The 14,305-nt window shown below is 42.2% G+C and overlaps 2 protein-coding genes across 3 annotated transcripts; both read left to right on the top strand.

Annotated features, from left to right (window-relative positions):
• Window positions 1-400: 400 nt before the first annotated feature.
• LOC148155045 (transmembrane protein 276-like) lies at window positions 401-4,164 on the top strand. Of its 2 annotated transcripts, XM_088014122.1 has the most exons (3): window positions 402-531; window positions 630-766; window positions 1,010-4,164. In XM_088014122.1, the coding sequence occupies exons 2-3, from the start codon at window positions 677-679 to the stop codon at window positions 1,517-1,519; spliced, it is 600 nt and encodes a 199-aa protein (XP_087870248.1). In that variant the 5' UTR covers window positions 402-531; window positions 630-676; the 3' UTR covers window positions 1,520-4,164. The 2 variants fall into 2 exon arrangements, with proteins under 2 accessions (XP_087870249.1, XP_087870248.1); XM_088014123.1 differs by having other exon boundaries at window positions 401-766.
• Window positions 4,165-4,584: 420 nt separating this feature from the next.
• On the top strand, window positions 4,585-13,960 carry LOC106922514 (kinesin-like protein KIFC3). The gene is made up of 20 exons (XM_014994993.2): window positions 4,585-4,659; window positions 4,855-4,971; window positions 5,263-5,356; window positions 5,470-5,621; window positions 5,717-5,969; window positions 7,931-8,103; window positions 8,368-8,433; window positions 9,234-9,371; window positions 9,448-9,645; window positions 9,734-9,907; window positions 10,503-10,650; window positions 10,734-10,864; window positions 10,950-11,061; window positions 11,135-11,316; window positions 11,403-11,507; window positions 12,694-12,824; window positions 12,910-13,030; window positions 13,121-13,250; window positions 13,353-13,582; window positions 13,662-13,960. Exons 2-20 carry the CDS (start codon window positions 4,876-4,878, stop codon window positions 13,785-13,787), a joined length of 2,760 nt encoding a protein of 919 aa, XP_014850479.2. The 5' UTR covers window positions 4,585-4,659; window positions 4,855-4,875; the 3' UTR covers window positions 13,788-13,960.
• Window positions 13,961-14,305: the final 345 nt, after the last annotated feature.

Raw genomic sequence — 14,305 nt, 5'->3', positions numbered from 1 at the left:
GCCCTCGAGGACCCACTTTGGGCACCCCTGGTGTAGGCAATTGTGTAAACACTGACAACACTGTGAATCTGACCAAGACCAAACAGTTTTGACTTTAGACATTGAGTTGTGCAAATTTGTTGTATAAATTGCATCCTGCATGTCAATACCTGCTTGTTTCCCTTCTCTACATATTTACTACATATCTATATCGCCGGCTATTAAAAATCCTACTTAATTGCTTCTTAACACAAATAGGGAATTAGTTAGTCATATAGTTGGAACTTGATGCAAATAGGGATCCAGATTTGCATGACATTGCATCAGAATATAGAAGAAAATAACTTGAGTTACTTTAAACATTGTCGGTTGTTGGTACGTGACAGACTATTGTTGGTGCTTCAGAAACTGGTACAGTCCAGCTTTTACGAGCAACATTGAACGCATTCTTTTTGAGCTTGCGCACTGGACTTAGGGCTTGACCACGTGTAAAAACAAACCGTTGATTGTTCCTGCCCGATGAGTTTGCTGTTTTATCCTCTGTTATTATCAGTAAGGAAGCCTTTTTGGTCCACATCCTGATATGTTTTAATAACTTCCGTGGAATGCGTTTATTTAGACTTTCTCTGATGTTATCTGTGTGTTGCCAGTTGGCAGACTGTCGGATGTTTTCAGACGTCTATTTGCATCAGGATCAATGGCGTCCTGTGTAATGGACTGGGTCACCTCTGGTTCCAACAGTGTTTTGTGTGCAACAGCCCTGCTCTCCTCCTATAGACTCTTTAAGGTAGGCATAGATTTTTAAGACTAAATGCAATAAGAACGCAGGACATAACTCACTAAAACGCATTGAGTGAAGCTCTCTAAAATGAAAAATGCGTTTTCTCTTGTCAAAGTAACAATTCATAGGTGGAACTTGCTTTTTAAAACCTACAGACTAAGTGGTGACGATTTCCTTTCTGTCACTCTTCATACGCACGTTGTACCTGTATAAATCTACACTCACCACATATACTGTCTTTCTCTATAGGACCACAGGGGGCCCTCTGTTGGCTTCTTCCTGCTCGGGGTCTCTGCAGCTCTTTGCCTCTTCCATGCCTCCACACTTCAGAGAGAAGCAGAATGGACCGGGGAGGTTCTGGCTCCGGCTTTGGTTTCCTTCGACCTCCTGTGGCTCAGTCAGGACCACAACACGGCTCGTGTTCTCCTGTGCGGCTCCTGTCTGCTTCTCGGACTCTCAGACTGGCTCTCAGGAGAGACGCTCACTGTCCTGACTCGCTGCCTCGGCCTGTCTTCTCTGTCCTGCTGCCTGACTGTGTGTCTGTTTGCAGGGAATGCGTTAGGGGCCGCAGGCGGCGTGGCCCTCAGCCTCCCCTTACTTCTGGCACAGAGGGCCGACACAAACGCTTTTTCTCCTCTGATCTCTCCACCTGCTGCAGAAGGACTTGTGAAATGTCTTCTAAAGGGGTCGTTGTCAGTCGGCTGTTGGCTTTCAGCAAAAGCCCTCAACAAGTTTCTGTTGGATGTGACTGACCTATAAATATGTAAATGAGTGGTGATTTTTGTTATTGCAGAGGTAAAGTGTTCATTGCAGACGGTAAAGGGACATGAAATGACCTAACTTGACTGAACAGATTATCTAAAAACAATGTACATTTCCACCATTACTATGCTAAACACTTTTTTCACAGCAGCAGACACTTTTTTTGCTGCTGTGATTCACATATTCGCTGTGAGTTTTTGACATTTACTTTGCAGCAGGGAACTTCCAGAAAGTTATCAGAGGGTTTTCCAGAAGTTGGCCTATGATATTCTTAGAAATAATACCAGAATTCACAACATAATTTCAGGAATTCAACTACAATGGTTCTATGCATATTTATTTGCAATCTTTTCATTTAATAACATTATGGTATCTGCTCTGTGTTTTTGTATATCTAAGGTTATCTTTAAGTAATGTTTACAACCTGTTAGAGATCATTTGGGTATTAATACTGTAGAAGTTATATGTATATGTATAATATTGTAACTAACCCATTTTTAAGCTGCCTTTTATTTCTAATATACTGAGAAAATAGTTTGAAATGAGCTCAAAATGTTTTTGGAGAATGACAGTATTGGTGACATTTAGTTGGGCATTAAACCCAAAAGGCCCTTTTTTGTCAGAGTGTGAAAAGACATTTGAAGTGTTTATTTGGGAAACTCTGCTATGACGTGTTGTGGATCTGAGTGGTGCTTTTTAGACTACATCTTACCACATTTGCATATCCAGTTTAATTTTTATTTTCTTATTTTTTGTGTTCATATTTCACTGTTTTTTTTGTTGTTTTCTTTAGTATAAACTCAATTTTCCTGTTAACTTATCACTTTGTTTTATTATGAGGATTTGTTTGTTTTATTACTTTTGGTTGTGGTCTGCCTTTGCTATACAGCACTGTTTTTTGTAGGGGGTTTTTTATGTGCAGTGTAATCAAGATAATTTCTGTCTTCCCATGCATGCGTAAAATCAGAAATGGAAAATTTTAACAAAAAGCAGGAAGATTTCATTTGATCCAAAGATCAAATGATAAAGGCCACCTTAAGAGATCAGTTTGATCCCTTGGTAGCAAGATAAAAAAAATCAGGTTTGCCCTAAAGCTTTTGCACAGTATTATTTAGTTTGCATGAGCTAAAACTAAATAAATAGATCCAACTGATGTTTTGCTAATTAACATTTTTAAAAAACCAGGGTGTCTGTTGGAAAGCAGTCCCTTGCAGTAAGTCCATTGTTTTAATACCAGATATTATTTTAATGAAATTTGCTGAAACTAAGTCAGACTTCATTTAAATATCAAATGAGCTGAGATTGAATAAAAACGTATCACCAGTGTGATAATTCAAATTCTCAGTCGTTTTGTTGCAGTGATAAAAACTGAAAAAAATGCAGGTAAAAGTCCAAATATTCTTTTCTCGTGTTTTCTAAGTTTCTATCTGTTCTGCTTAATTCTTGTCAAGTTGGGGTTGTTAATGTCTGTTTTTGCCTGCTTGTGTTTTTATTTTGGACTGAGGCAAGCAGAAACACCCTCCCAGAGTTTAGGAAGCCTTTGCTCTGCAGCCTCAGCACTATCCATGTCCGAAATATCTGCAGGGGTCAAAGCTCTAACTTTGTCTCCGTCATGGTTTGATGCTCATCACATCTCTGTTTTGCAGCGAGCTACAGGAAAAGATGCTGCAGCTTGTCTCCCAGGGTTTCAGGAGAGTGAAACTGGTTCACTGCAGTATATGTAAAACATCTGTGGCTCCAATCCAAACTCTGAGGGGAATGGTAGAAATAGTTTTTCCTTTTAGCATTATAAGTCATTTCGGGACATTATTGGTCCTAAAGATGAATGTTTATAGAGTTGCCTGTTTTGTTCCTTTTTTTTTTATTACTGTCTAAAAATGTATATATTTCAGAAGTAATTAATCGGTCTTATGACCAAAACAAGCTGTTGTATTGCATTCACAAACGTCAGTATTTTTTTTATCAGGGATTTTCCACCGCTGTTCTGGTTGTATGTTTGGGGTCGTCCTTCATCAGATGAAGGTCGACCTTCATCCTCGCCCCAGGTCTTCTGCTGCTTCAGCTCCAGGGTTAGTTCTCCACCTCATATTTACTTGCAGAACTAAAAGTTGAATGTTTGCGGTGTTGGATCTTATAAAGATCAGATTTGTTGAGTGTGCAACCGACAGTTGTTGCGTTAAATTCTGCCACGAGTTGTGGATTTCTGCAGCTCCTCCAGAGTAACCGGGGGCTTTTTGAAAGCTCTTCTTGCTCAGCCTGTCAGTTTCGGTGGACGGCTGTTTTTGGTGGGTTTTCTGCTGTTTTGTGCTCTTTCCATTTTCAGATGCAGGATCAAACAGTTCTTAATGAGACATTCAGAGCTTTGAATGTAGTTCTCCAATCAAACTCCTCTAGAAATCTCCCCACAACATTTATTAATTCATAAATAAAATTTAATGGTATATATTTCCTAAAAAGGACACTTTCATTTAGTTTCAATTTGATTTAGGGCTGTACAAGTAAAGGGCACTGAATACATATAAATATACCATTTTCAAATTTTATCTACTTGGAAACAGTGTTTTTTTCCCCCCTTACATTTTATAATTATGTACTACTCAATATTACTAACAAAATACCAATAAAAGACAAAGTTTGTGTAATCTGGATTCTTTGAGATTTATTTTTGTTCAGCAACTTTTCGCGACTTTCTTTGCTTCACTACTCACCCGTTTAAAATCAACAACCTGCAATGTTTGTTTATTTCACATACTCAGAAGAATGAAATGAATCACCTCTTCCTTCTCTACCAAGCCAGGCCAGCGTTGTCATCATCGGCTCCGTCACCCCATTCTCTCCATGAAACCTGTCTGCATCTGCAGCTGCACCACTGCAGCGGCTCAGGAAGCCGCACTGAGCATGCTCCGTGGAGCCGCAGCTTGTGGATGGAGCAAAGTGGAGAGAAGGAGAAAAGGAAGGGGAGGAGAAAGGATGAGGAGAACAGAATGAGCCCGGCGGTGCAGGGATCTTCCAGCAGCTCCTGAGAAAAGGAGCTGCACGAGAGGAGTTGGGATTAACACAGATGGAGCGTGACATCGGAATACGAAGGGCTGGAATCACAGGCTCCCATTATCGGGAGGGAGAAGTCGTTTGATGAGGTACAGAAGACAATTAATTCAGCTGGATGAAATGAAAATGGAAAAATGCTTGAAAAATGCATCATGAAAAAAAAAAAAATCTCAACATGCACATCTAGATGATCGGCTTCTCCGTTTTAAGATTAAGTCTGATATTTTTATGCCTTCCATCAGTTTCACAATAACTAAATTAGCGGGTTCATTTATCATTTGCAGGAGCTCTCTGACGGAGTGGAGATGTACGCCTTCTATTCGCTTTTAGTCTACATCTTCTACACTGTCTTCAGGAAGGAGGAGGACGCCTTGGATGGAGCCTGTGGAGCTTCCCCAGATGTGAGTCTAGCCACATCATTTTGCATCCTCAGAGATTTTCTGCTCAGATATTTTTGGAAACATCAATCAGGCCACAGGTTGCCTCATAGTGTTGGATTTTTATTGCATGTAGTTGTGCGCATGTCTGGATTTGGAATATGTGTTTCTTTTGTTTAAAACTTGTGTGTGTGTGTGTGTGTGTGTGTGTGTGTGTGTGTGTGTGTGTGTGCGTGTGTGCGTGCGTGCGTGCGTGTGTGTGTGCGTGTTTTGTGTCTGTTACCGTCTGGTCTGACCCTCGAATACGATGCACAGGAGCCAGGACCTGTTTCCATGGAAACAAGGAGCAGGAGACGAGATGGCCACGCCTCCAGAACAAAAAAATCTTGTGCTCGATTTAGTGAATCAAGTGAGTTCGTGAGAAAGAAACCATGCATGTCCTACACGAGGAGTTCCCACTTACGCTTTAAATATTTAGCGCAAACAGTCCTTCAATCTGTTGCTCTCCTAATATTTGACCAGGCAGCAGCAGTGACAGTGACGAACTGAGTGATGAAGATGAGGACAATGCCCCAGACATCCCAGCCTGCACTCCTCTGGCGGCTTTTCTGTCTTTCAAACAGGAGACTGAGAAGAGGAGAGCCTCTCAGGTTCAGCTGGAGGCAACAGGAAAGGTATCGAACACTTGATGCAGAAGGCTGGCTTGAATTCACCCCCGAACCCCCAATCAGGTCGATAAACTTTAAGGATGTGCTTCCCCATCAAACAGTTGGCCGAGTCTCCCCTGGTGGCGGTGATGTCCCACTTGCTAAGCTTTCTGGAGCAGTACTCCCACTTCCAGCAGCTGCAGCAGCAGGCCGACCAGTACCGGGTCCAGCTGAAGAGGCACCGCGTCCAGCACCGCCGTCAGATGAAGACTCTGCGGGCTTCCTACCGCCAGCGCATCAGAGACAAGAACAGCGTCATCAGCAGCCTGGAGGAGGCCATCAGTCAGCAGCAGAGTCCCAGCCCCCTGAGCGAGGGTGAGACAGAGGGGTGAGGGGGGGGGATGGGTGAGACTTTATCACTCCCATGCTTCGAAGGGATCGTGTAAAAAAAGACAGATGTAAAAGGTCATAGTCTTTGTTGAAGATACTATTCTACAAGCTTTATTGTGATCGCTAACAGGTAATTAAAAACACCTGTGTTTGATGACGTGTGGATTTCCATTGCAGGATTTCACAAAACACCTTTTTAAAAACACACACTATGGGAAACAAAAAAAAACAAAACAACTAATACGGCTCTGTGTGTTACGGGTGGCGACATTTGAGCTTGAATTTGACTCGGATGACTCCCACACGCAAATAACGACAATGATGATTGCTGCTATAAATCTAGCAAGTATAAATCTTCTCAGATTCCTCTCTGAACTCTTCCATCTGATTTAGGCCACTCATTGAATCAGTAAATGCCAACTCTCCCTTGTTTTGGGATTTTCCAGTACTCTAGATGTGCGTTCAGTTTGAACTTGTGCCACTAATGGCTTCTTAATTCCTAACTACATCTTCTGCATCTTCCCGGATGAGCGAAGGGAAACTTTTCTTATTTTTTTTCCTGTTTGTGTTGACTGGAATGATGGTGGTGGTGCATCTGTACATCTTTTGTAACATCTGAGAGACATGAGTAAAACAAAAAAGGATTAGATTTGCCAGATGTTTGTCAGCAGCTGTGTTGTCACAAGAACCAGCCCCGCCCCGTGGTTCTCAGAGCCTGTCTGTACCTGCTGTGATTCAGATGTAACCACAGACTGGTCGTCTGACCTCAGATCAGAAACCCTAAGCAGCGTTCGCAGACTGTCACTGCAGCTTGTTAACAGGTGCATGAACATGCAGCTCCCCGAATGAGCAAATTTGTCTCAGTTTTACAGAATGGAAGAGGATCTCATGACTCCCCCGAGTTGCTGGATCTCAGCTGTGTTGACGTGAATAAAACATGTCTGCTGATGCTGTTTAAACTGGAGCAAATGGAGTTGCAAGGTCTGGCACATGCAGGGGTAGCACGTGTAAACGTGTCAGGATAAAAATAGCCAGAGGTCCCGGTGGCTGTTCTGTTTGTCTTTTTTTTTTTTTTTTTTATAGGTGTAATACAAACTGCAGGTCTGAGTGATACTGTGCATCATGAATATGCAGGATGTCAGTCAATATGGCTGGATTACAACTGTTTAGGCTGTTTTCTATTTAGATCACAAGGGTTTTACAAATACATTTATTGGTTTAAAAATAATTTTTTACCCATAGTTTTAAGCTGCTGCCTTAAAATTTACAGTCCTGTTTAATTCCTCCAGCAGATTTCTTTCCGAAACCTCTCCACAAGGACAAACCTGACATGCAATGTTGATAAAATTAGCATAAAGTTGCGAAATGAAAGTAAGAGACGACAAAGCCTGATAAGTCACTGAGGCGGAGGAAAAGTGATGGAAGCATTGTTAGTCATGCTGCTTCAGCTCAGGGTGGAGTGCAGGGTGGTTTCAAAAAAAGGTTTGCTGAGTTGCACTATTATAATTCATGTCTTTAAATTTGCATCTCGAGATGGGAAGTAGAACACGAGCACAATGATGTCAACGGTAGCGCGCAGTGACTACAGATGCAAAAAAAACCAAAAAAAAACATTTGGTCCACTTTCAATGGTAATAAATATTAGATTTACACGTGAGCTTTTCTTCATGCTGTGGAAATGTTAGGGAAATGAAGAGATGGCTCTGAGTAAAAAAAAAAAAAAAAAGTTGCATTCATACTGACTGTGACTGCAGTCTTATAAAAAATGTCTTTACTCACACAGGAATGTTTCGCATGATCAATGATATTACAATAAAATAAAACAAAGAATTTGAATGAATGCAAACAGCAATAAATTCATTGCTGCAGTTTTTGCCCTTAGAACATCATTGGGATTAAATTGCTGACAGTGCTGGATGTCGTTGGTTTTGTTTCCTGTCTTCCAGGCGAGTGCAGTAGTGATGTGGGGAGTCCAGCTGGTCTCCACCGGCTGGTGGAGTCCCTGTACGGGCTGCAGGGGGAGAGGAGCAAACTGAGGGGAGAGCTGCGTCTGCTGCACTCACAGCTGGAGCAAAAAGAACGAGACAGGCACACCCGCATACAGGCCTTTCAGCAGCAGGTACACGGCTGGGGTTATTTTTGCTCCTGTGTATTGTAAGAGCAGACCATCAAAACTGTAATTTTCATTCTGACATTTTGCACGAGTGCCACTTCTATTTAACGTAAGCAGAGAAATGTTTTTTAGATGTTAAGTATTCCCACATGATAAGAGGCTAGTTCAAACATTTCACATTCTTCTACTGATGATAGAAAAAAAAAAACAAGTCTTCATTCTGACACATCTAATCAAATGTTCAAATTGCTTCCATTTTTTTTAATTTAGATTGATGAGCTGAAGAGCTGCATAGAGGAGCGTGAGGAGGAGCTGTCGAGACTGAGAACAGCCGCTGTGAGTCCTGCAAGCCATTGCCTGAGTCATTCATCGAGTGTTTGTCACTTTTCAAGCAATCAGCAGAGCCGCTTCGTTATAAAACTAGCTCCGTAAATGTCAAGCAGTACCCAGCTCTTACAACGAAAAGAAGGAAATGAAATGCATATTGGAAATAAATATAGTAGTTGGCGCTGTGCTTATTTGATCTACCATTTTTTAAAATTATCTTTGAATTTTGACAGAAAAAACTAAGTTAACTAAACTTTCATCAGTAGATAATTGCATAAAAAAAATTGTGAAGTTAACAAATGAACCATAATCATCCATCGGCTTTGCAGAATTTGATTATTTTTCTCTTCAAATGAATGTGAAATGTTTATAAGCTTTTACAGTGTCTTTATTCAACTGAAATGTGCCTTTTTTCACATTAGTTCTCATTTTTGCTTTCACAAACATAGTTTCCTTTTATGTCATATTTATTCTGTCTGATCTGAATAAACATTGAGACACAGCTTGGAGACTTAAACATCATTTTTAGCACGATACAGGTCTCTCAGTCCTAAAAACCTAAACATATTTACATTAACTACACAGCATGCATTTAGCATGTCTTTGATTTTACATGCTGTAGCTCTGCAACAGACTGTGATATTCTTATTAAATAATTTAAAGAAGATTTCCAACATAAAAGTGTATCAGATTCAGACTATCGCTTCAACTTTATTAAAATTCACTTCTAACAACTTGTCAGTCAAGAAAAAAAAAACTGTCTCATGATGAGCAAAACCAATGAGCGCCAGTGTTTGTTTTACCCTCAGGGAGCCACGGACTCCGAGAAGCGAGTTCTCTGTCTGTCGGCTGAGAACGAGAGCCTGAAGCAGAGCCTGAGCGTCACACAAGGCCTCCTGCAGCAGCTGTCGGCCATCCCGTCTCAGTCCAACACCATGCTCATCAAGGTGAGAGGCTGGAGTTCTGCTCCGAGCTCAACCCGCCGTTAACACCCACGCGACGTGCTTCGTTTTCACACGACAGGAGAACGAGAACCTCCGTGGCCGAGTTCAGCAGCTGGAGTCGTCCCTGCAGCAGCGGGCCGAGCAGCTCTCACAGCTGGAGAGGAAGAGCGAACACAGGGAGTGGAGAAGAGGAGAGGAGCTGAGAAAACGGGAGGACAGAGTGAGGGAGCTGGAGCTGGAGCTGAATAAGGAAAGAGGGAAGGAGCCAGTTGTGAAGGTGAACCATCTCAATGGGCTTGGGATGGATTCCAGAGGGACTTGGGTGTATTCATACGATCCTGAAAAGACGTGGATCTTCTCTGCAGTACGTCACGCAGACAGTGGAGGTGGAATCTCCGGCCACAGTGAAGCAGCTGACCAAAGCCAGACAGAGGAACGAGGTGCTGTCTGAAAGGCTGTCCGGTCAGAATGAGAGGTGCAGACAGCTGGAGGAACAGATCAGGAAGTCGGATGAATATAGCTGCAACCTGCAGCACAAGGTAAGAACTAAAGGTTTCAACTTTCAGGATGATTTTGCTTTGAATCCCTCGGTTTTTTGGAGAACACGGATGAACATAAAGTTTCATGGAGGTTTTTTTAAAGCATGGTTAGCTCATAAAACAATGTCAGCATTATGCCAAAATACTTGAGATGAGGTCAAAGGATTACATTGAAGCAGCAACTTTAAACATACAGTTTAGACTAAATATATATGTATTAAAATGGCCCAGTCAAAGCCCACTCTTACATCACAGCCCAATTCCCAATTATGCACTACTTTGTATGCGCCCGTCACATAAAATTCAAGCTCATTGTATTAATTTGGTAAAAATGCCAAGTAGTTTTACAAGGTCTTGCACATTTTGAACATCACTCGTTGTTTAGTTTGTCTCTACATTACTGCTAGCTGTAAGCCATAAAACCGTTGATGTTTAGAAATAATTTAAAGTCAATGTTATGAACCGCCGATCCGACGACAGAAATTACAATAAAAGTTCTACCCTCTTGTTGTTCTATAACAACACAGTGTAGAGTTACGCCACTGTAAATGTAAAGCTAACAGGCCGACAAACTGTTGTGATAAAATATTTACAGATTGCAGCGTACGAACGAGAAATCAGTCACCTGCGAGAGGAGCTGCTGAAGGAGATCGGCCACTTGGAGGAGAGGAAAGAGGAGGCCGTGAAGGCTGCTGCCAGCTGCTCCGCTGAACACCTTCAGGACCTGCAGGACCAATTTTTCAGTCAGTCGCTTCTGCTGCTGCTGCTCACAAGACGTTCTGCTTAGTCAAAGAATATTTTTTTCACGCCGTATTTTCTCTCTCAGCTTTGCAGAAGCGTCTGACAGCTCTCCCTCCCACCCTGCGCTCCATGAAGACAGACTATGCCAGTCTAAGGAGTCAGGTTCGGAACTTCTCCGAGTTTTACGGTGCAGCGATCAGTGAAGCCAAAAAGCAGGTAATTCAGACCTGAACTCTTGCATTTTGGTGGAAGGGGAAACGTCAGATTTCTGGGGTTCCATGCCGTGTTTTCTCTTTGGTAGGTCTCAGCGGCTATCAGTGAGATGTCTGAAGCCAACAAGGACCTTCTGGAGAAGTACAGGAAGGAAGTGGCCCTGCGCAGGAAGCTCCATGAGCAGCTGGTGGAGCTGAAAGGCGAGGAAGAGTCACGTTTGCTCCGGCAAATGTAGTCAGATTGTTCGCTCACCGAGCCTTCGCTCCGTTTCAGGCAACATCCGTGTGCTGTGCCGGGTCAAGCCCGTGCTGAAGGAGGACCAGCACGAGGAAGGTCAGTCTGTTGTCGTGACGACGGACCCCAACAACGAGTCCTCCCTCACTGTGTTGAGCAAGGGGAAAGGTCGCAGCTTTGAGTTGGACAAGGTCTTCCAGCCACATGCCACGCAGGAAGAGGTAGTGGGAAAGACAAAGATTTGATGAACACGTTACTGCGACATGACCTCTGACCCCGCACCTCACTCTTGGTTTGGTTTGAACAGGTCTTTCAGGAGATCGAACCTCTCGTGACGTCCTGCATTGATGGCTACCATGTCTGCATATTTGCATATGGACAGACAGGCTCTGGAAAAACCTACACCATGGAGGTAAACACGAGTTTTATAGCATGGCTGCAACTAACAAAGGTCATTTGTTCAGATTAAAAAAAACTCATAATAATGGCACGTTTTTTAATTAGATGCATGTATTGTAATTTATTACTACATTTGTTTGTGTTTTAAAGAAAATATTATTCTTGTGTTCAAAGCCGACAGCATAAGCAAACAGAATGATTGGTCTGGTTGCTTTTACCACATAAAAGCAGATTTATGAGATGGCATATTATTGATAATAGTTAATATTTAAGCAAGTGACAACTATTTTAAATATATTAACCTACACTATTTTCCCAAAAGTAATTGCTCGTCTGTCTTCAAACATATGAATTAGACACAGTAGCCATAGAGTTGATAAAAAAAAAACGAGAAACCTTTCTGGTTTTCACAAGACTAAGAAAAAAAACTCATTACGACTAGATTTATATCTCAATAAAACTAAAACAGAAATAGTTGTTGGGATTTTTAGATGTCGTCCAGAAGCAACAGGATTGAGAAGGAGAACAATAGCGAGCTCCTTTATGCATTTTCATCAAGCCGTAATGTATTTTTTTATACCGCATTTAAACGAGAAACTTTCTCATCATAACGAGATATAAAACTCATTATAACGAGAAAGTTTCTTTTTTTTCCAACAAGTCTTGCATCTCGTTGAGATGGTGCTCCTGAATTTATTTCTAATCACTTCTGTACTTATATAATCCTGATTTTATTTTTAAAATAAAGTTAGAAAAAGGCTCTGCTAAAAAAATTAAATAAATATTTAATTATTATTTTTTAAAATAAGTTTTAAAAAATCTAAATGACTAAATAAAAGAACATTTTATTTGTGAAACCACAACACAATATTGTTTTTTCCTGTTTGGTTTTAGATCTAAGAGAGGCCTGCAGTGTAGATCCACTCTTGCCGACAGCACAGCTGAATTTATGAATGAATAACTTTACCCAAGTTGTTCGTTTCCTGCTCAATATTTTAAGGCGAAACTTTAACCTAGCACTTTTCCTTCCTATAAAATCAACTGCCTCTCCATAAGTTTCTCATGACTGAAAAATTGCAGATGCCAAACGCCATAAAGCCACTTTTGATCATGAAGAAATCAAAAGTGGCTCTAAAAATGCCGGCTGTGTTACCATGTCAAGATCCAGCAACCTGATATGACCACGTCTTGTTATCCAGGGCAGCGCGGAAAACCCAGGAATCAACCAGCGAGCTCTGAAACATCTCTTCAGTGAGATCGAAGAGAGAAAGGACATGTGGTCCTACACGGTCACAGTTAGCTCTGTGGAGATTTACAATGAGGTGCTGAGGTACGGACGCTGCTTTCTAGCTGGAGGTGACATATTTCAACGTATATTGTGACAAAAAGGGGGTTAAGTGTGGTTTGTCTTTCAGAGACCTGCTGAGTAAGGATGGAGAGAAGTTGGACATAAAGATCAACCCGGATGGAACGGGACAGCTGCACGTTCCGGGCCTCAGGGTTGTAGAAGTTAGGAACTTTCAGCACATTAAGAAGGTGGGACGATCTTCTCCTACCGTTTTAATCACCATTCGTGAAAACATGACTGATCTAACCAGCTTTTTTTTTTTATTATTGTTTTTAAAGATTTTAGCCACAGCTCGTAGGAACAGGATCACTTTTGGCACTCAGATGAACCAGCACAGCTCACGCTCCCACGCTCTGCTGTGCATCACCGTCCAGGGTACTGACCTTGCCTCTGGCTCTAAAACCACCGGTCAGTCACGCATTTTTTATTTTTCCTTCTCAGCACAAACTGTCAGGAGTTTTGTCTTTCAAAGGCAAATCAGTTCTGTGAATTTCACCCTTCGTCGCTCAGGTAAGATGAACCTGGTGGACCTGGCCGGCTCCGAGCGGGTCTGGAAGTCCGGAGCCGAAGGGGAGCGGCTGAAGGAGGCCCAGAACATCAACCGCTCCCTGCTGGCGCTCGGGGACGTCATTCAGGCTCTTCGGGGTCGGCACACCCACATCCCCTTCAGGAACTCTCGCCTTACCTACTTGTTGCAGGACTCCCTGGGCAAAGGCAGCAAGACCGTCATGGTGGTGCAGGTAAGAGGAATCCTTAAGCCCATCAATCGTCAGCCGATTCTTACAGCGCCACTAACCGAGTTAAATCATTCCACCGAAGGTGTCTGCGCTGGAGAGCAACGTGGGCGAGACGTTATGCTCTCTGAAGTTCGCTCAGCGGGTTTGTAAAGTGGAGCTGGGTCCTGCAGCCAGGAAGATCGAATCTGGCGGAGGCCAGTGTGACTGACGGCCTTGAATCCGCCACAGAGTCCTACAGTATTAAAGCACCTGGCAAAAAGTATTCACACTCCGTGAATTTTTCCTCATTATGTAATGTTACAGCATTTACTGTATTTTATTTTGGTTTTATTTGATAAGATCAGCATAGGGTTGTGCATAATTGTGAAGTGAGTCTGTAAAAGATGCACATTTTGCATCTGTGCTTCATGGAGGTGTTCTTTAACCTCCTACAGGAAATACTTTACAGAACTAGTTCTGCTTTGAGTACACCAGCGAGGCTTTGGGGTACGTCGAAAGACGATTCTCCCTCGCAAAATATGTCAGGCTCAGTCTTTGCAGCTCTGAACATCAATTTTCAAGTTTTGCCACAGATTTTTAGGAATTCTCATTGACAAGGCCATTTTAGCACGATTATGGTTTAATCTATACATAGCATCGTCTTTAAGCCCCTGCTGTGCAGCTAATGCTGTCTTTGCATTGTGAACAGCAATGTCTTGGAAGATCTTTACATATTTATAACCTACT

This window comes from Poecilia mexicana, unplaced genomic scaffold (genome assembly GCF_051168715.1).
Source record: "Poecilia mexicana isolate PSO_F unplaced genomic scaffold, ASM5116871v1 scaffold_16, whole genome shotgun sequence".
Lineage (NCBI taxonomy): Eukaryota > Metazoa > Chordata > Actinopteri > Cyprinodontiformes > Poeciliidae > Poecilia > Poecilia mexicana.
The sequence above is the reverse complement of the archived record's forward strand: the minus strand, read 5'-3'. Positions and strand labels throughout refer to the sequence as shown.